Source organism: Nyctereutes procyonoides, unplaced genomic scaffold (genome assembly GCF_905146905.1).
Source record: "Nyctereutes procyonoides isolate TBG_1078 unplaced genomic scaffold, NYPRO_anot_genome, whole genome shotgun sequence".
Lineage (NCBI taxonomy): Eukaryota > Metazoa > Chordata > Mammalia > Carnivora > Canidae > Nyctereutes > Nyctereutes procyonoides.
The window spans coordinates 24,950,467-24,972,570 of NW_026575133.1; the positions used below are offsets into that span (position 1 = coordinate 24,950,467).

Genomic DNA, 22,104 nt, shown 5'->3' on the forward strand with positions numbered 1-22,104 from the left:
CGCCCACGTGCTAAAACCGCCCGCGCCCGCGCCGCGCCGCGCCGCGCCTGCGCACAGCTGCCTCCGGGCCCAGGTGCCGCCGGGCGCATGCTCCGACCCGGGCTCTCCCCCGCCCGCCGGCCGCGGGGCTAGAAGCGCCGGGCCCAGGGCTGCCGGCGCGCGCATGCGCGTCTCCGCTACGCGGCTTTCCTCCCCTCGGGACCAGGAGCCCGGGCCTCGGGTGTGAAGCCCGCGGCGCCGGAAGTGGCCGTGCTCCTCCGCCTCGCCTCGGCCCTGGCGGAAACTGACGCCCTGGAAGAGAGGTTCCGGGGTTGGCCGGGGCTGGCGGCGGCGGGATGGAGAGCGGGGCCGAGGACGCGGGGCTGAGCCGCCGCCCGGTGCTGGCCTCCTCCTGGGATGCCGCCTGCGGAGCCCTGGCCCGGAGCCTCCGTCTCACCCGCGCTGACCTCGGCGCCCGGGAGCTGGACTGGGACGAGCTGCTGGCGCCGCCTGCCGCGGGGTGCGTGGGGCCGGCGGGGCCTGGGGCGGCGGCTGCGGGTGGTCGTGCCCCGGGGGAGCGGGGAGGGCAGGTGGGGGCGGAGGGGGAGGGGGAGGGGGAGCGGGGAGGGCAGGTGGCGGGACGGGAGGGGGGAGCGGGGAGGGCAGGTGGGGGCGGAGGAGGAGGGGGGAGCGGGGAAGGCAGGTGGGGCAGGGGGATAGGGGGAGGGCAGGTGGGGCGGGGAGGAGGAGCGGCGAGGGCAAATGGGGGCGGCGGGGGAGGGGGGAAAGGGGGAGGGGGCGGGGAGGCGGGGGGAGAGGAGTGGAGACGGGGGTTGGGCGAGCAGGGAGGGCAGGTGGGGGGAGGGGGACGAGGAGACGGGGACGGGGAGGGCAGGCGGGGGGCGGAGGGGAAGGGCCGGTGGGGGCCGTGCGGGGGGAGGGGGAGGGGAGGGGAGGGGAGGGCGGGGTCCCTCTCCGGGGCGCACGGGGAGGCGCCCGGGGAACTTGCTGTGTGGAAATGCGGGGGCCCGCGGGGGTCGCGCCCTGGAGTCCGCGGGTGCTGGGGGCGGGGCCCCAGGGCTCAGGGGAAGGGGTGAGTCAGGAGGACCCGCGGCCTCCCGAGAGCTCGCGAGCGGTGCGGACGACTGGCCCCAGCAACGCGTTGGGCGCTGCTCTTTGCAGCCGGGAGCTGGTGGTTTTGAGGACAAGCCCGAGCAGCCCCGACGAAAAGCCCTGCTTCCTTTACCTGCGATGTGACCCTAGAGCAGGTGAAGAAATCGCTTCTGTTGGCGTTTTAAGTTCAGCAAGAAACTTGGAAGTGTACGTGGGAGAGGAGTACTGTGGCACCAGCAGGGGCAAGAGTGTGTGCGGTGACCTGGACGGCAGGTGGGTGACAGGCCGCTACAGGTGTCGTCCCCAAGCCCTGTGACCTCCCTCAGATATGCTGGTACTCAGGACTCCCTGAGCTTGATGCCAGACGCCGCCGGGGGGGGGGGGGGGGTGAGATACAAACATAGCAGCGGGGGTAGAAGCTTCTCGCTCCTGCGGGTGTTTGAGACAGTCTGGGTCAGCTTTCTCCTGGGTATAAACGTGCGGACCTGGAGCCGGTGGAGGGAGGTGCCTGGGTGGAGGGTCCTACTAGTAAGTGGAGGACTTTGATTAGAATTCAAGTTCTAAAAAAAAAAAGAAAAGAAAAAAGAATTTAAGTTCTGAGATCAATGTTTTTTGACTGTCTTCTTAACTCATACGGGTCTGTTTTCCAAAAATTAATCAGTCTGGAAAGTTGAACACGTTTTCTTGTAGAAAGCCCATTAGGAATAGTGCAGAAGTCCCACACTGTGCCGTACCACTATATTTAACCTGAGATTGTTTTTTATTTTTTATTTTTTTTTTCTTTTTGGGGGAGGAAAGCGGAGGGAGAGAATCTGAAGCAGGTTCCATGCAGGTGTGGTGTCCATGGGATTGGATTTCAAGAGCCTGACATCATGACCAGAGCGAAACCAGGAGTCCAACACTTAACCAAGGGAGCCACCCGGGCACCCCTGATTTTTTTCTGAATTCTTGATTCTGTCCAAGTCTTTCTTTAATAGAACTCAGAATATGAACTGTTTCATATACCATGTATATGGTATATGGCGCATTTGGTGGAGGAACAAACTCTTGGTTTTGGCTCAAGTCATGATCTCAGGGTTGGGAGATGGAGCCTCACTTCGGCTCTCCTCTCAGCCTGGAGTTGGCTGAAGATTCTCTCTCCCTCTTTCCCTCTTCCTCTGGCCCCACTGTGCAGTCTCACGCTGCCCCCCCCCAATAAATAAATCTTAAATATGCCCTGTGCTGCATGATTATACGTGTTATCTAACTTAACTTATATAAGTAGTAAGTGACAGATGTAGTCTTTTTACCCAGTGCAATTCAGTTTGAAGCCATGCCTCACCAGGAAAACGGAATTCTCAGGATTTATGTATTGTCCTTGAAACCTTCATTTTTTTTTTTTTTAAGATTTTATTTATTTATTCGTGATAGACATACAGAGCGAGAAGCAGGCTCCATGCCGGGAGCCTGATGTGGGACTCGATCCTGGGACTCCAGGATCACGCCCTGGGCCAAAGGCAGGTGCTGAACCGCTGAGTCACCCAGGGATCCCAAAACCTTCATTTTTAAATGTAACTATTAAAAGTGATAATGTATGAAAACTTTAAGAACTTCTTTTTTATTTGCAGTGAAGGTGAAAAAATTATTTTGTACAAGAAATACCTAACATTGGAGTCCTCCGTACATTCTTGTAAAATAAAGGTAAGTGATCACTAAATTATAACTAATTTGAAAACTACAGTTATTTTTGTGCTATATAAACTTATCTTCTGATGGTTCAGTAATGCAATACATTCAGTGTGGTCCCTGGTTTTAGTTGAGAAATATTTAGTGAACATGTAAGAAGAAATTTTCTAAAAAATCAACATTCTTCTTTTAAAATGTGAACATTTATTAGTTATGGCAATGCCAAGCCATATACTATTGTTCATACAGTATTATTGTACTTTTAATCCTTGGGAAACTGAATTTAAAAACATTTTTTATTTTTATGTAAAACTTTGGTGAAAACCATAAGCAATTTTTGATCCAAAACACCCCAAAAAAGAACACAGAGAAGTTTCAGACAAAGGCACCACACAGTTAAAAGACTTTGGACTTTAGCATGAAAAATATTAAAGTGAACTTTAATAATGTCACCAGAGCCTAGGGAAAGAGTCCTGACCTGGAAATCATAAGCCTTGACTTAGGAGCTTTGTTCCTGACTAGCAGGATAGGCATGGGCAAGTTTCTTCACCCCTTCAAACCTACCTTGTAGGTTATGTTAGGAGGCTGAAGACAGTACATCTTTGGGTTATTTTCCTCCCTAAAATATTTTATCTCTGTGCTTGTTATTGCTTAGAGAAAGTCGCAGAACTGTTTGTTCCAAGATGTTTTAGGTAGTAAATGCTAGTAGCATCTAAAGACGGTTAAATAAAGTGATTGATTCATTACCCAAGTACTGAGTGCCATTCAGTCCTATACCCTATACTAAGTATTTAGGAATTAGCAGTAATGAAATAAATTGGAACAAAGCCCTCACTGTGTTGCTGATATTATAGGGGGCAACACATAATACGTAGATTCAATATGTACTGTTTGGGAATTAAAAAGCAGAAAAGGGATCATAGGGAGGTGGGCATGTAGACGTATAAATTTAGTGAAATGTTTACTTAATTGCTGAAGACCGTCATATTTGGTGCCACACTGAGTTTTTAGATCATGGATCTGCATTCACCTGTGTCTTTGTGTGATATACGGGATTATGTGTCAGTGAATGTTTTTTTGTAACTGTTCTTTGGAAGTATGTGGGAATGCAAAGACTTGTTTCATTTAGGGGGATCTTATAAAGACATCTGGAGCAAGACTATATGAAAGTTAAAAGCTACAGGTGTGGGTCACCTGGAGGTGGCTTGGTTAAGCAGCTGACTTTAAGCTCAGGTAGTGATCCCAAGATCCAGGGATTTAGCCGTGCATCGGGGTCCCTACTCAGGAGTCTGCTTCTGCCTCTTGCTCTGCCTGCTGTTCCCTCTGCTTGTGCTCTCTGTCAAGTAAATAAAATCTTTACTAAAAAAAAAAAGCTACCGGTGCATATTTTTGAGTCCTTAATCAGTGATCAGTACTAGAAATTTTAACACATAATCCTCAGAACAACCATGTGAAACATTGTTATCACTCTCCCTCATTTTGCTCCTCACTCAAGGTTTGGCATTTGCCCAAGGTCACATAGGCTATGCATTGTGGCAGCATCATTGTATGCAGGTCTGGCAGATTCTAAATCCTGTGCCTGTTCTACTTTTCTACTTTGTTGCCCATAGCAGGCAGAAAATGTTTTTGGTTCAGAAACATGGACAAAATGAGGCAGTATAAAGCACTGGGAAGACGACTGTGGTCAGACTGGAAGAAAAAGGTTCAAAGCTTGACCTTTATTACTTGGGTGTCCTTTGACAAATTAGAAATCACTCTTGAACTCTTTTTTTCTTTTTTTTAATTTTTATTTATTTATTCATGAGAGACAGACAGAGGCAGAGACACAGGCAGAGAGAGAAGCAGGCTCCATGCAGGGAGCCCGACATGGGACTCGATCCCAAGTCTCCAGGATCATACCCTGCACTGAAGGCGGCACTAAACCGCTGAGCCACCCAGGCTGCCCTTGAACTCATTTTTTTAATCAGTAAATGATCAATCTTTATTAGATCATCTTGACATTCCCTTACAGCTCTAACTTCTAAAAGACTGACTTACATGTCAGTAAACACTTAGCATGGGCTCTAGGCAGCCTTATTTTGTATTAAATATTTATATTTATACTGCAAGTTGCAGTATGTTAAGGTCTCAGATTGGTACAGTTTATATTCAATTCCTTAAACGGAGTAAATGTTATTTTATGTTTCCCACCCCCATTTGTTATTTATTTGTAATCTCTTAGTACTTCTGAGCCTCATGATAAATTGAAATTTTTTCTATGACTGTGCTAGAGAAAACTTAAAAATAAAAACATTTATGGTTAATTTTTTGATTCTCGAATGCTTCACTCTTAAGTGATAACAAGAAATGACTTTTTTTTTTTTAAGAAATGACTTTAAATGATGGTTGTTTTTAATATCATTATTTTCTGGAACTCTTTTGTTTTGTAATAGTTGCTCTCCTTTGGTGAAAAGCAGTGTGTGTTCATCAGTAAAGTTGTGGTACAATTGAGGCGGGTTTCAGCAAATTCTTCAACAAGCTCTCCTGCTCTAGGATCAAGGATAGACCTGCAGAGGGTCCAAACTCTCATGGAGGCCATGGGGTCAAAGTTGTCACCTGGTGCTCAGCAATTGATGAATATGGTTCGATTTCAGCAGCAGGTAGGTAAAGTAGGATTCTGTCCAGGTACTGTTAAAAATTTCAGTGATGAGTTTTTATAAGGACATGTATTGATTTAAGTTTTTTTCTTTGAACCTTTACTGTTTACTGTTGATTAGATTGTTACCTTTTGTAAACTAGCATTTTGTAGAATTTCTCTTCTGTAAAATACCTTACTACAGATCTTCACAATTTTCCTTGAATTTACTTATTCGTTCATTCAGCAGGTAATTTTTAAGCACCTTCTCGGTGAATAAGGCACAGTTTTGAGCACTTTAGAGGGTTTTTCTCAAGAAGCTTAGAGATAAAGAGGAAAATTAGAAGATGGTTGTGTAAAGGAATATTGGGGAACAATGGAAGAATTTGCCAAGCTTGTGAAACTTCAGCTGTTTTAAGAGAGTTTGGGGTGTTTTTTAAAGTACAAGCCACAAAACACCTGTATCAGAATCTTTCCAGTGTTTACAAAATGCGTATGCCAGCCACACTTTCTACCTACTCAGTCTTGGAGAGTGGGGTCCAGGAATTAGTACCTTAAATAAGTATGCTAGGTTAATTTTATGCACTCTATGGTTTGAGAATAGCCCTTTCAGTGCAAAGATTCTGTGGAGAAACAGATTGAAGATTTTAAAAAGGAAGAAATTTTCAAAAGCAAGAAAAGATTTTGGAAATAATCAGAAGAGAGGAATGAATTAAATATAACTAATTCACTGACTGATTTCTATCTTTTAAAGACTTGACTTTGGGTGAAAAAAATGGTGGTAGATTTATTTTGGAGGAGGACATGTCTTATATTAAGGCTTGAGTCCTAAAATACTACGTTTTCTTTGCCATGAATTTGAATGAGTGCCAAAATGTATTGAATAAAAAATAAAAGTGTTTTCCCAGCTGTCATCCTGTTCTCCAGAGGTAAGTACTGATAACAGTTTGGTGTGTATCCTTCTAGAGTTTTCTGCATGTAGAAACAAACGGAAACTGTCCCAGCTACCACTCGTGGGTTAATATGAGAGGCACTATGTTGTAACTTGCTTACAACCAAGTCTTACATGCCAGGAAATTTGGGGAACACCCCAGATTTTGAGAGGTGGTTTGTTTAATCTCCTCTTAAATGTTCTAATGAAAGACTGCCTTCATTCCTTATTTATGGAGTGTATCCTGATTGTCTAGGGTGGATTATTGTTAACAAACCAGGAATCTCTAGATTTCCAAGGCATAGCTTCTTGGAAAAGTCCCTGTGAGCATAAAATGGGGATGTTTCATGACCAGAACTACTCTTTCTGTGGAGGTGATTAACCGCACACATTATTTAGAGCCTTATTCCATTAATCTGGATGGGCCTGTCCTGAAGAGGAAGGAAAGGACTTGGGGTACAAGTCCAAGATCTCTCCCTGCTTCACCTGTATCTTGGGATTACTTGTTTTCTTGAAAGTTTCATTAAAGGTTAATACTCTGAGTCATGTGGGTCTTATTTGACAATACAAACTTCTGTTTTATCACAGTAAACATTAAAGTTATTCCTCATTCCTTTGTATTTGAAGTTCAGATTTGCTAGCTTTGATTTGGTTTTGCTCTAGTAACTTAGAAATAGCTGAGTGGAATTCTGTATCAAAGTACCTAACATAGCTGTTGCTTAAAGTTATCTGAATGAAAGGATGTGCCCCATTTTCTCAAACATTAAATTGTTCAGGACTTGTACTCTGTTACTTTTTCCTCTGTAAAATAAAAATGGCTTTATAATTTTATTTTTTTGTAATTAATAAAGGCAATACATGTTTGAGGTTTCTATAGTAAATAATTACAGGAAATTCATACTTGTATAATTCCTACCATATATGAAGAGATAAGCTTAATTTTTCAGAAATCTCTGTGTGTGTGTATACATACACATGAATGAAGTTAAACACACACACATAGGTCTTTATATATTCATTAAATATATGGGTCAATTTTTTCTAAATGTTTTTATAATGTATATGTTGCTTAGTAACATTTGCATTTAACAGGATATTATGGGCCTCTTCTTAAGCAATAAATGTATATCTCTGTCATTTTCTGGATATTCTGTGGTATGTAATCAGTCCTAGACTCATGGATATTTAAGTTTTTAAATTTTTTTAGGGGGGACATGAGTAGCAGGACATTGAAGAAATTTGAATATCTGTTTTTTATATACTGGTTCAAATAGCTCTTCAGGGAAAATTCTTTTTTTTTTTTTTTCAAGATTTTATTTATTAGAGACAGAGAGGGAAAGAGGGAGCACAAGCTAGAGGATAGGCAGAGGGAGAGGGAGAAGCAGACTCCCCACTGAGCAGGAAACCTGAGGTGGCTGGATGCCAGGACCCTGGGATCATGACCTGAGCTCAAGTCAGACACTTACCCAACTGAGCCACCACGTGCCCCAAGGGTAAATTCTTAGCAGTGGAATTATTTTGGCAAAGACTAAGTCCTTTAAATTATTTAATATGTATTTAGCTGTTCACTTTCAAAAGGAATTGATGTGACTTCAGAACAATATATGACAGGACAAATAACAAGAATTGAACAAATTCACATAAAAAGCAGTAGAACAATAACCACCAGCACCTGAGGTTTGTTCATTTATTATAGTGGCATGTAAGCTTATCTCTGAGTATTTTGATATTTCATACAAAGAGAAAAAAAAAATCACCTGAAGACCTCTTATCTGGAAAAAAAAAAAGACTAAAAATCAGGGATTTTCTTAAAATCAGAATATTAAGATGTGTCAGGAAAGGAAAATTTGCTTAGCAAATACCTTTACATTTGGATTTTTCTATTACATTTTCTGCCTGATGAATGGTCATAATTTTGACATTGACTTTGATGTAAATATCCTTACTGTTAATGCTTACCAGTTTTCTGCTATGCATTTTTTTGAGGTCCAATAGAGAAATAAATGAATTTTTCCATTATGACTGAGTAAAGCTTCTTTCAGCTAAAGGAGAGTTGTCTAAGTCACAATTTTGGAAATACAATTATGTATAATCCATCATGTTCCAGGAGTAATTTCAGGTTTGTTCAAAACTTGGATTCGGTGGAACAAGGTAAGTTGATAATAGAGTAAATTTCCCTATAAAGAGGCACCTGGGTGGCTCAGGCGGTTAAGCATTCTACTTTTGGTTTTAGCTCAAGTTCTGATCTCAGGGTCATGGGAATGAGAGCCTCATTGGGCTCCACTCTCAGTGGGGACACACTCTTTCTTTTAATAAGTAAATCTTTTAAAGAGTATGTTTCATTTATTTTATTTTTTAAAAAGATTTTACTTATTTATTCATGAGAGACACACAGAGAGAGGCAGAGACACAGGCAGAGGGAGTAGAAGGTTCCCCACAGGGAGCCCAATATGGGACTCGATCCCCGGACCCAGGATCACGCCCTGAGTGGAAGGCAGGCACCCAACCACTGAGCCACCCAGGCATCCCAAGAGTATGTTTTAAAGAATAATAAAAAACTGAATATCCTCATAAAGAACATTCCTCCAAAGTGCAATTCACTGAAAGAATTTCTGTGGGGATTTGACATGCACACACACTTCTTTGCCTTCATTATTCCCCCTTTCTGCTTCATTTTTTCCTATTTATCACCACCTCCATCCACATGACATTTTCCTTCCTTTCCTTTCCTTTTCTTCTTTAGTCTCTCCCTATTCCCTTAGCATATAGGCTCCATGAGGTCAGAATTTTAATCTTTGTTCACTGCCATATTCTTTTTCCAGTGTTTGAAATAGTGTTTAGCACAGAGTTAATTCCTGGTAAATATTGAATAAATGAATGTTGGTTTAGCTCAGTCTAGAAATATTTTTTAGCATATCTAGATATGCTAGTATCTAGTTTCTTTAGCTAATCTTAAGAAATAGTTTCCAAACTGTCTCTCATAAACAATTATTTATGTGTTTATTTTTAAGTAGGCTCCACACCCATCCTGGAGCCCAACACGGAGCCTGAACTCACAACCCTAAGATTGACACCAAAATCAAGAGTCAGATGTTTAACTGACTGAGCCACCCAAGTGCCCCTCTCACAAACTATTGAACAGCAGAAACTATGGGATGATATATCCTGATAAGAATTTATAGTACAATTCTGGGGTACCTGACTGGCTCAGTCAGTGGAATGTATGACTCTCAGTTGTGGAGTTGTGGATTTGAGCCCCACACTGGGCGTAGAGATTACTTAAAATCTAAAATATATATATATATACATATATATATATATATATATATATATATATATATATATATAGTACAATTCTATTGGTTTGATTTTAGGATAGAACCTTATACCTTAACACTTACTTAAGCTAGAGATTGTTTTGCTTTTCACCTGTGGAAAAAAATTGAAGACCATAACAGAGAGATGATAGGAGATGATAGCCTTCCCTTCAAAGTAAACCAGAATTTTCTCAGGAACTAATACTGCATGAAAATTCTTATTCTGGAAATTCTAAAAGAAACACAGCCAAAAGGTAGCTCATTTTAGTCATTGAAAATGTCACAAATGTACCAAATATACATATAATTTTAAATGACCTGAGTAACCTCCATGAGAAACTCATAGCAAAAGATATGCCTAAGTAAAAATGAGTAGTTTACCATATGTGGAGGGTTGGTGAATGATATTTAATTCTGAAAATCATCAATTTGACTTAATTGAGAGTATCACATTTTATTACTATAAATTAAGGAGGCCTTTGTAGTGGAGACATTAATGTTAATGCAGTTTTACTAAGCATGTTAATATTTAATATTTCCTTTAGGAAAAACTATAGTGAAATCATTAAAAGATGGGCAGCCCAGTGGCTCAGCGGTTTAGCGCCACCTTCAGTTCAGGGTGTGATCCTGGAGACCCGGGATCGAGTCCCACATCATCGGGCTCCCTGCATAGAGCCTGCTTGTCTCTCTGCCCTCTCCTCCCCCCCCCCCCATGAATAAATAAATAAAATCTTAAAAAAAAAAAAAAAAAAGCCTTGACTCTGGAGTTAGGTGGCCTGGGTTCATGTCCCAGTTCTGCCGCTTACTAGTTGTGTTACCTTCACCTGGTTACCTTTAGCCCTTGTTTTACCTTAACCTTGATCTCCTCAATTTAGGATTAGGGTAGTAATCTAATAGCTTCCTTCCTATGGATGCTTTGAGGATTGGATAAAAGAATGCACCTTGCCTGAAGTATAGTAATTACCCCCAGAGTTAGCTGTCATTACTATTAATAGTAATGTGGATTTATTTATCTTGCTTAGAATTGTGTTCCCATTGGAGAGCAGCTTCAGTCGGTTTTGGGAAATCCTGGTTACAAACATATGATGGACCTGCAGTCGTCATCTGCTTCAGGAACTTTAGACAAGTCACCCTCCACGCCTTTCCCTTTTAGAACTGGATTGACATCCGGATCCCTGGCTGAAGACTTAAAAGCTTATATTGATAAAAGTCTGCAGCCACTTGGTGGAGGAAACATGACAGACCTCAAAGATTATAACGTGGTGCCACAAAACCATTCTCTTCTTGAGAATGACCTCAGAAGTGCAGTTTCTTCTTTCCTACCAAAGAAAGCAAGTGATCACTCAACTCTACCTAACTCTGAGTTGCCGCCTTTTCTCCAGAATCTGTGTAGTCAGGTTAACCATCTCCGTGTGGGACATAACACCAAGTGGCAGGAAAGCATCACTAACGCCAGTGAAGGTGTTGTTGGTGCTGGGTAAGTATTTATTTTGAGACAAACATCGTTTAGATTAGGTAGGTGTGAGAACCAACTGAAGGGAAACAGCCTTGTCTCAGTGCATACTACCTAAAAATTTGTTTCCAGAGATAATTTTAGGAGCTTATACATTTTACCACTAACACACTTCTAAGGAATAACTGTTATGCAGAGTAGAATTGGTTGCTTTGAAAGAGGTACCTAAGAGTGGAGGTTTTGAACACTTCTCAGGGATTTGGGGGAAGGTTTATAACCATCAGATAGACTTTGTTTTTTTTTTTTTTTTTTTTTTTGGATTTCCTTTTTTATTTTTTTATTTTTTTTTTTTTATGTTCACTGTTTTATTTTATTTTTTTTTTATTTTTTTTTTTTATAAATTAATTTTTATTGGTGTTCAATTTACCAACATACAGAATAACACCCAGTGCTCATCCCGTCAAGTGTCCCCCTCCGTGCCCGTCACCCATTCACCCCCACCCCCCGCCCTCAACCCCTTCCACCACCCCTAGTTCATTTCCCAGAGTTAGAAGTCTTTATGTTCTGTGTCCCTTTCCATCAGATAGACTTTGAAGCAGAAAATTAGTTGTATGAGTGGAGAGGACTTGTGACCTCATAAACTTCACATTGTTTTAATTTATGTTTGTGCTGTTCTTCCGCTGAGTATGTCTGGCATTCATTATAACAGATTTTCTTTGTAGATCATGTTTGGCCTGGGCTAATTTTAAAATAATCAAAAGTATATTAGGATGGTAATTATTTATAGTATACAGCCCTGATCCCCTAATCTTATAATCTCATGTTTTAGCAGCACATGTTTAAGAGATAGTTACGAATGTAGTATGTTCCCTATCCTTTACATACATGTAATTTGTCAAAATAGTGCATTAGACTGGAATTCAGGACTCAGGTCATACTTTTGGCTTATCTATACTTTGTCACAATTTAATTTCCTGTAACTTAGAGTTTTCATCTGAAAATGAGGCAGTTGGAATTAAACAATTTCATACCAACCATCAGAATCTAATTAACATTTGTAGAAGACTCCACCAACAGTACCAGAATACACATTTTTTTTCAAGTACCAGTGGAAGAGTCACAAATATAGATAATTTTTTGAGTTACAAAGTAAACCTGACCAAGTACTGAAATCACACAAAGTAAATTCTTTGACCTTAAATGAATCCCACTAGAAATCAATAACACAACAACAACAAATTTCCAATCTATGGCTCAAAAAGGAAGTCCCAAGAGAAATTTAAAAAATACTAGAAAATGAATGAAAATACAGTAGATCAAACTGAGATGCAGCTACTAAACAAGTGTTGGGTAGGATATTTATAGCACTAATTTTCACATATGAAAAGACGAAAGGTCTCAATAATGCAAAACTACAACTCAGAGAAGATGAAATAATCAGAATAATCCTATATAACCATTAAAGAAATTGGATTTGTAACTTAGAAGCCTAACAAAATAAATCCAAAGTAAGCAGAAAGAATGAAATGACAAAGAGTGGAAATTAACAAACTTGAAAACAGAAATAGTAAAGAAAACCCATGAAGAAATTCAGTGAAATTGATAAAACTTTTAGGAAGACTGGCTAACAAGATAGGCAGAGATGAAAAGAGAAGACATAAATCACCAATATAAGGAATGTAACTGGAGATGTCACTAGACATTGTAAGTCCATTTTAAAAAGGGAATATTGCAAATAACTTTATACTCGTAACTTTAACAATTTGGAAGAAATGAATTAATTCCTCAAAAAACCACACACTACCAAATTCATCAGGTAAAATAAGTAAAATAGTCGAATAATCACTAAAAGTTCTGAATTCATAATTTGCAAGGTAACATAAAAGCAATATCTAGGCCCAGATGATTCCACTGGAGAATTCTTCCAAACCTTTACGAAACAGTTATAAACACTTCCCCAGAAAGAAGAGGAGGGAAGTTGTCTCAATTCATTTTATGAAGTCAGTAGGCCCTGAGAACAAAATCTGCCCCAAAGAAAATGAGATACATAAAAATATGTAAGTATATGTAAAATACATAAATCTAAAACTAATTACAAAAACCTAAAAATTTAAATAAGACATATAGGATCTGTAGACTGAAAACTATGCTGATCAAAGAAATCCGAGTAGACCAAAATAAACAGGCATACCATGTTCATGAATTTGAAGATTCAAATTCAGAAACCAGAAACAATGTCAGTTTTCCCCAAATTGATCCGTAGGTTTAATGCAATTCCTCCCAAAATTCAAAAACATCTTTTATAAGGGAAGATAAGATTATTTTAAAATGTAGAATTGGAAAGAAAAAACTGGAATAGCTGAAACAATTTTGAAAAGAGTAAAGTGAGAGAAATCATTACTTCATTTCAAAACCTATTACATAGTTACAGTATTTAAGACCATGATATTGGTAGGGGGACAGACACACAGATTAACAGAATAGAGATGCAGAAAGAGCCCTAAACAAGTATAGCCTACTGATTTTGACCAAGGTGCAATAGCAATTCAGTGGAGAAAGGGTAGACTTTTTTAACACATGGTGTTAGAGCACAGGGATATCCAAAGGGCAAAAGGTGAACCATGTCCTGAACACAATTTATCCAAAAATTAACTCAAAATGGATCATACACTTAAAAGTAAAACATAAAGCTATAAAACTTTTATAATGTATAAGAAAACATTTGGGGACCTACAACTAGGAAAAGTGCTCAAATGTTACCAGAATCACAATAATGGAAATGATAAATTGGATCCTATCAAAATTTAAACCTATCTGTGAAAGACCCTGTTAAGAGGATTAAAATACAAATTACAGACTGGGAGAAAATATTTGCAAATTAACATGTTTAAAAAATGACTTCTATTTAATAAATAGCTATCAGAACTCAGAGAAAAAAAGATAGGCAACAGATATTTTACTAGAAATAAGGGTATACAAGTAAATGAAAAAGTCATTGTTGACTGCATGACTACTAGGGAAATGCATTTTAAAACCATAGCACAGGATACCACTGCACAGTAAGTCTAAGGCTAAAATTTCAAAAAATGGTGGCAATACAGAATGCTGATGAGGATGTGGAGAAACTGGATCTCTTCTACATTGCTGGTGGGGGCGTAGAATGCTATAGCCAGTGTAAGCAACACTTTGGCAGTTTCTTGAAAACTAAACATAACAGTTAATGTGTGATCCAGCAATCTTACTCTTGAGCCTTGTCCCAGAAAAATGAAAACTTGTGTCCACACAAGGAACTGCCCAGTTCTTCATGCAAAGCCTTGTTTCTATGTAATAGCCCCAAACTGGAAACAACCAAAATGTCTTAAAATACGTGAAGAGTTAAAACAAACTGTGGTATGTCCATATCATGGGATGCTAATCAATAAAAAGGAATGAACCATTGACCCACACAATAATAACTTGGGAGGACATTGTGCTGAATGACCAAAGAATCTCAGGTGGTCACATACTATATCATTGCCTTTGCACAATATTCCCAACTAAAGTGGTAGAGATGGAGACCATTGGTGGTTGCCAGGTGTTAGGGATGGAGAGCGTTAGTGGAGTGGCTGTGACAGTCGGGGTGGCAGGAGGGAGATCCTTGTAGGAAAGGAGGAGTTGTGCATCTCAGCTGCGGTGATGTTCACGTGACTGTGTGTACGTGGGAGAGGGTAGCATACACACACTGCCAACATGAGTTTTCTGGTTTTGTGTTCTGCCAGAGTTAGGTGAGGTGGGACCATTGGGACCATTGGGTAAGGGTACTGGGAACTCTAGCATCTTTACAACTTCCTGTGACTCTGTAGTTACTTGGAAAAAAGCAGTTAAAAAAAAAAAAAACCCTTATATATACTGGAATGAGGCTGTCAAACTTTTTGGTCTTTACACTGAAAAATAATTGAAGCCTCTAAAGAACCTTTATTTATGCAGACTATATAAAAGGATTCATTTGTTGAAAAATAACAAGTCCATTATATAGGAACATAACAGTTTTTATGAAAAATGTCTTCTAAGAAGCTTAGGGAGAATGGTATCCTGTGAAATACATAGACTCGATAATAGCCTCTGGTTGCATTCCCAGCTGTATTGCCCCCCCCCCCAAGCGTGTAGCATCAATAGCTAGGAAGACACAGAAGTGGAGAGAACAAACGGGGTTAATCTCTGAAGAAAAGATTTATGGAAAGTCTAAGAAACAGAAGCATACACAACCAAACCAAAACTTGTGTTAGTCGCCTGAGCCATGACATTACACCTTGGGTAGCCTCTGGAAAATGTCCCTGTATGTTCTTGAGAATCCCGAGGATGAGAGTTCAGATAACATCTTAGTAGTAGCGTGAGCACATTTGCCACTTCATGGAAGCTGAAAAAGTCATGGCGACCCCAGGGTTGTGTGGACCATACTCAGTCACTGCCCTAGTGTTCATTGGTTGTGAACTTGAGAAACTGAGTGCTTTTTACTTTTTTTTTTTTTTCAGATTTTATTTATATATGTGTGTAAGTATGTATGAATGAATGAGAGAGGGAGCACGAGCTGGGGGATGGGCAGAAGGAGAAGCAGACCCCCCCTGAGCAGGAACCCTGAGATCATGACTGAGCCAAAGTCTGACACTTACCTGACTCAACCACTCAGGTGCCCCATTCTACTATTTTTATTTCTACTTGCCCATTCCAGTTATATTCATTTTTAAACGTTTTCATATTAGGTTAGAAAAGAATCATCCAGTTATTAAATGAGGTGGTACAAGTGACAAAAGACAAAACTAGTAATTGTAGAGTTGTTGGGGGAAGTTCTTGGAAGACCTACCTGGCGACCTTTAACAACTGGGCGAGATCAGTTTTGAATTGGGGCTCAAAATCCAAAGACCTTTAGTAAAGACTTGTTCTTTGAGGGTAGACATTCTGTCTTCATTGTTACAGTCTCATTTCATTTGTATGCTGAGATGTTGAAAGAAAGGTACAGAATGTGCGCTCAGGTCGTGGTTGCCTGTTGCAGATGTATTTTGGCAGCTGGAAATAGGTCATGCGGGGACGGCACAGTTGCCCAGACTGATTTCCGCACGGTACGTTGGCTGCTGGTGTTAGTATAGTTGGGTTGTTTGTGTTATGAGATCAGGGATGACTGTTGTACTGGCCTTTTAATATTTAAAATGTATTTTTAGGATGGAAGAGCAGCCTGTGTGTTCCTACTTGGAAAAGATTCTTACTAAAAACTTGGAACTGATGGAAAAGAGACTCGTAGACTACGTCGACCGGCGACTGTGTAAACTCCAAGAGCACATGGATGCCAAGATTGCTCTGTTAATGGACCTGCTGCAGAGTCCCTACTCCCCACCCCCGGGGACGGCCCTCAGACCCTGTGACTCTGGAGAAAGACTTTCAAATGGAGAAAGATAAGTGCTCAACCTGTACGGTGCGCTACAGATATTTATTACGTATTTATTGCAAAGCCTAAACCCCCAAGGTTCAAAGCCAGTATTTCATGTCATTTGAGGATCATCCTCTCCCTTCCATCAAGTGACCTCCGTGTTCATTTGAACTCTCCTTGTTACTGTAAATCCAGTACTGTGCACTAGAATTAACGGGATAGGGTCACCTACTATTTTTGTTTGTAATACTGTTTACTCCTACAGAAATTTTTGTGTATTTCTGGGTTAAGTGTTTGAAAATGTTAAAGATTTTTAATGCAATTCCTAAGTGTGTGTTATAGAATGTGTTTGATAGAAGTATATTTTTTATTTATAAAGAGGTTTATTTTATAGTCTTAGGAGTATGAAAAATAATGCCTAGAGTATGGATGATTTTTCTTTTTGTAATTGATTTTCAATGAAACATTGGATACCTGAGGCTTAAAAACCTTTCACCGAGATCACTAATTTACCTTTTGTATCATTTAATCTCAGATAATGAATACTATGCAATGTTTGAGGTGTGTGTTGACACCAGGGCCACTATTAGTGTCAGTACAGGGTAGCAGTCAGTTGGATCGTAAAAATCAGAACTGACCTATTCCTCGTTGGGATTAGTACTTTAGATTTAGTATTTGATGTAAAATGGGAGAATTCAGCTTTTATCTCCGTAAACACAAGTTTAAGGAACACTCCTTTTCTGAGCTGCTACAGGTTCTTTCCAGAGCCATTCTCTGGTAGGTTTCAAGTGTGAAGTGCTGCGGTTGTGCACGGATTGATGAGGGCTGGAAATCAAGATTGCACTTCTCTCCAGCAGGTGTAATTTCCTGAAATTAGAACTATTGTGTATGTGTCAAAGAGTAATCTATTTGCACTTAATAAACGTATCCACTTTGGAACCCACTTGTCTTAAGTAAATAGAAATGCTTTATTTTCAGTGAATCTTAAAATGTTTTATTTTTTATGAAACTAGGGCATTTCACACCCATTTAATGTTTTGATGAGTTTTTATTCTTTAAGGGCTAATTTAAATACTCTGTCCATGTTTACGAAGCACAGTGCTAATGTTGGTCACGCCCTGCCTGGAACAGCCTGTCACCACAGTCACTCAAGAATTTGCATACTACTTTTTCTAGTCTTTTCTAATTCGTGAGACATTCACAGCATATATAGCTGTAGGATAGGATCGTACTTCCTTTGTCATTCGGGAGAAATGTGTCTCACTAGGAAGAGTGCACAACCGCTCACATTAGCATCACAATTTACAAGTAGTAAAACATCTGTTCTCATTGAAGCCTCTCAAACAGTGACAGCCCCCATCACCAGCACCCTTGTCAACGACACAGATCCCCCGTCTCTTCCCTTTCAAGAAGAAGCAGGGTTCAGGGAACTGAACTGCATTATCAACGATTCAGTAAAGTCCAGGGGCGGGTGGGCCTGGATTCAGAATTCCTTTCCTTCGACTTCCACCTCCTGTTCCTCATGCCCATGTGGAAATCGTGGGCAGGGAACCTTATTTAGAACTCATTCCCCTTGATACTTGAATTCCGAGGCTGTTGAAAGGTGAAGCAGCCCTTCCTCCTTGGCCCCCTCTCCAGGTAAAGCAAATTTAGCCTCTTCCCAGATGGCCCCTTCCCTTCCCTCACATCCCTGTGTCCTCATTCATGGTCCCAGGCCCCACGTGGGACAGGGCACACCAGGGTGCTGTCTTCTGCCCCTTCTGATGGTCTCTCCAGACGCCCTCAGAATTACGACCCAGGGCCAAGATGCCTGAGAGGGAACCACGCGGCGGACAAACCCGGATTCTCCTTCCCCATAGTTCCCTACCTGCTGTGTAACTTTGGGCCAGAGGCTTACTATTCCCTTTCCTCTCTCTTCTGCAACTGGGGCTGTCCCAGCTTTTGTCCCGGGTGAGGTTTATAATGTCCTGACCAGGAAGCACCTAGCACAGGCCTGGCACACAGGGAGCATGTAAGAACTGTGAGATGCTCGTCTCCCCTCCCTCCCTCTTGCCCCGCTGCCGTCCTCTTTCTCTACGTGCCAAGAACAATGTACATGATTCTTAGGGGCCCGAGAATTCTAGGAAGTAGGGAATTTGTTTCCTTTAGGTCACCCTCAGAAGTCCCTTCCGACTCCCGTGGTGTGGGGCCACACACTCCAGTGTGTCACCCTGGCCAGCAGCGGCATCAGGAACTGCCCCCGGGAGGTTGTCACCTGTGCACACACATTCTCAGGCCCCAGCTGCCCCATTTGGATCAGGACCTGGGCCCAGGGCCCGGCAATTGTGCGATTGCAAAACCTTCCAGGTCCAGGTGCTTCTGATACTCCGCAGCTTTAGAACCACTGGGATGGGTAAGACTTTGGGCTCTGGAGCCAGGTGGCTTGGATTCTGGTCCTCTCCCACCCGTTTTAGTCTGTGACTTGGGCACATTAAGTGACTTCTCTGGGATTTCCTACCCATTGAATGGGATTAGACAGAGGGTTGCTGAGAGCATTAAGTGAGGAAGTTCTCCTGAAGCCTCCAGGGACTCTCGTAGTGCAGTGCCCCGTTCTCAGCTTGTCCTCATGCTGCCATAACCTGGGCACTCACTTTGTGAGTGTCTTATTTCAAAATAAAAAATTTAAAATAAAAATCACTGAGGCCGGGTCCCTTCTCCTAGAATTGTGAGCTAATTGTATGGGGTGCAGCCTGGGAATCTGGGTTTTAGGAAGCTCCCTAAAGGGTTAGCAGAGAATTTTATACTTTTCAGAAGTGTTCCCTATCTGGCTTCAGAGCTTTCTGGAGACCTTCAGGGAAATGTGTCAGGTTGACCATGCAAGGGCCAAACTTCTCTTGTGAGAAGAGAGCAGCTGTGTGCCTGATTGATTATCAGCAATCCCTCCAGTGAGTGTTCGCTCTCCCCAGTCCATTCCAGGAACGTCTACACAAAGTTCCCAGCTAAAGCTCTTCATTGGGGATCTCCGAGGCCCCGGCCTACGGTGGGCACCAAGTCATCCTTCACGGCACCAACCGGTAGCTGAGCCTTCGCCCTGTTGTTTGTTCAGATCTCAAAGCAGGTGGCGCTACTGTTATCTTACACCTTCGCTGCTCTTGTCCCCAAATGAAAGCCTTTGGATTCTGAAGGCAGGTAGTGTGGCCCCTGGACAAACTAGGTCCAGCTGGGTTGCTCAGATACCTGCCAGGTTGCTGAGGCTGAGGAGGGGGGTGGCAGAGGATGGGAGAAAGAAGAAATGCAAGTCCAGATTCAGTGGCCAGGGATTTCAAACCATTATGTCCAGAAAGCCTGAAGCCGGTGAATCAAAGTCCCTTGAGCACGACGTTTTGCAGACAATGGGAATCCCAGTGTCCACAGTGAGACCGGGAAGATCAAGTGTGTGAGTGTGTGGCATGGCCCTCTTCTTTCTCCTCCCTCCTTCCTTCCTCCTTTCCTTCATTTCTTTTTTTCCTCTCAACTAAAAGAGGTTTCATTAATGTTTTAGGGCCTGAGAATACTTGAACAGGAGAGGCACAGTTCTGCCTTCATGGAACTCCTTCTAAGTGGGGCAGATAGACAACAAAAATAAAAAATTCAAACAGAGTTGTTAGGAGTAAAATAAAGCAGGGTGAGGAGATAGAGAGTAACTGCCTCGGTAGTGGGGGGAGATGCCGTATTAGAGTGGCCAGGGAATGCTTCTTAAGTATGAAATCTCAGCAGAGAGATAAGGGGGAGGCTCATGTGTGGTCTGGACTAGAGAGGTGCATTAAGGCAAAAGAAAGAGCAAGTGCAAAGGCCCTGAGGAAGCAGCAAGTAGCTTACATAACACATGCACAAAATAAGGGCAGTGTGGCCAGGTGGTGGAGGTCGGTGAAGGGAAGGGAGGTGGGAGGTGAGGTAAGGAGAGGCGCACAAGGAGCAAACGCTCAAGGACCTGTAGGTCAGCTAAGGGCTTTGGATGGAACTTTCTGAGCAGGAGGATGATGTGACTAATTTTTAAAGGATTTTCTGTGGAGGTAGCAGTAGGGATAGACTGGATATTGTAGATCGAAACCCTTTCTGGTTGCCCTCAAGCCTTCTGTGATATACTGACCAGTCTGCAGCCCAGAACCCATCCCTGGGCTCTGAGGATATTGGGCTTCTTGGGATTGGCACAAGCCTCTACTGTGACTCAGGGGAATCCATTCCTAGTTAAGTCCCTGGACGAAATATTTGGCCTCATATCGGTGCCATAGCGGCAAGCCCAGCACCTGTGACATTGGGAAGTCGGGCTCACAAGGAGCTAGGACACTCACCAAGGCACCTGGCACAGCCCCACTCAGTTCCTGTCACCTCAGAGACTTCTGGGGCTGGCCATGTGCCAGGTGGGGACAGGACATCCTGGTGTGAGAGTGAGGGGTAGGGCAGGAGTATAGGGTAGGGACCCTTCTGGTTACTAAGGGCCACTCACCCCCAGCTGTGTCCACACGCCCCCATCCTACCCCACACCTGCCCTTTCTTCCCGCACCCTTTCCCAGTCTCTTATAAACATGATTTCCGAGCTCCGAGCCCTGAACTACCGTCACTGAGTGTGAGAGCCTTGTGGTCATTCCTCTGGCAGCAGGGAGGGCATGGGCAGAGGCAAAGCACACTAATTCCTTCCCCAGAAGAGGAGGTAAATAGTTCAGTAACGTTTACTGTTTTCCTGAGAGCCTGTAACTTAAATACTGTGATATAAAATTAAATACTACTTAAGTACTGATATAAAGTCAATACATGGGACGCCTGGGTGGCTCAGTGGGTAAACATCTGCCTTTGGCCCAGGGCCTGATCCTGGAGACCCGGGATCGAGTCCCACGTCGGGCTCCCTGCATGAAGTCTGCTTCTCCCTCTGCCTGTGTCTCTGCCTCTCTCTCTCTCAGTGTCTCTCATGAAAAAATAAATCTTAAGAAAAAAAGTCAATACATGTTACATGATACAGGAACAAGAAAAGAAAGCAAAGGTATTTGCTTAATAATATGCGTATTAGGTATATGTAGACATGTGTATGTGCAGATGCACCAGCATGTTCATAACAATAAGGAGGAAATAATACTCATGATAGTCCTTGTTTCTGTAATTGGTCACGTGGCAGTAAGTGCGGTTTAGAACTACCTTCTACTACTCATTCTGTATTCCCTTTGCTTTGATCAAAAACCTCAGCTGGTCATGATTCTTCACCTAGCATGATGACACAAGCCTCATTCCCGAAGGGTCTAGGCCATGAGTAATCCTGCCCGGATTGGGTCCTTGTTGTCCATTGACCTTCATCCCAGAGCATGGTATTCTGAAGGGATACCCTAAGGGATCTGCTTTCAGACAACCTCCTCCCCTCCACTGTGTAGTTTAGTTTCTCCTTTGGAAGTCTGGATCAGTCACCCCCGTCACCACTGTAACTCTCCTCCTTGGTCTGTCAACTCCACGGCATAAGGAGCCCAAAGTGGCTGGTGGCAGTCCTCACTTCCAGTTCAGTGGAAGCATTACTGTGTCTCCGAGTAGAAGCGTGCCTCCCTTGGACCTAAGACCTCCAGCTAGGCCAGCAGAGCACAAAGGTGTGGGAATAAGAAACGAAAACTTCACTAGGAGTAATGGTGCTGG

The 22,104-nt window shown here is 42.3% G+C and overlaps 1 protein-coding gene across 2 annotated transcripts; it reads left to right on the forward strand.

Annotated features, from left to right (window-relative positions):
- Positions 1-124: 124 nt before the first annotated feature.
- On the forward strand, positions 125-17,455 carry LOC129493780 (ATPase PAAT-like). 2 transcript variants are annotated; one of them, XR_008661210.1, is made up of 7 exons: positions 125-499; positions 1,162-1,365; positions 2,700-2,772; positions 5,190-5,396; positions 10,642-11,096; positions 15,584-15,738; positions 16,268-16,383. XR_008661210.1 is itself a non-coding variant. In XM_055300280.1 (6 exons), the coding sequence occupies exons 1-6, from the start codon at positions 336-338 to the stop codon at positions 16,500-16,502; spliced, it is 1,338 nt and encodes a 445-aa protein (XP_055156255.1). In that variant the 5' UTR covers positions 131-335; the 3' UTR covers positions 16,503-17,455. The 2 variants fall into 2 exon arrangements, 1 of the variants encoding a protein (XP_055156255.1); XM_055300280.1 differs by lacking the exon at positions 15,584-15,738 and having other exon boundaries at positions 131-499; positions 16,268-17,455.
- Positions 17,456-22,104: the final 4,649 nt, after the last annotated feature.

Excerpts from the sequence above, each read along its gene's own strand:
- LOC129493780 (XM_055300280.1), top strand. The coding sequence starts at position 336 with ATGGAGAGCGGGGCCGAGGACGCGGGGCTGAGCCGCCGCCCGGTGCTG. Across the intron at positions 500-1,161 it reads CTGGCGCCGCCTGCCGCGGG|CCGGGAGCTGGTGGTTTTGA; the intron begins GTGCGTGGGGCC and ends TGCTCTTTGCAG. Across the intron at positions 2,773-5,189 it reads TACATTCTTGTAAAATAAAG|TTGCTCTCCTTTGGTGAAAA; the intron begins GTAAGTGATCAC and ends GTTTTGTAATAG.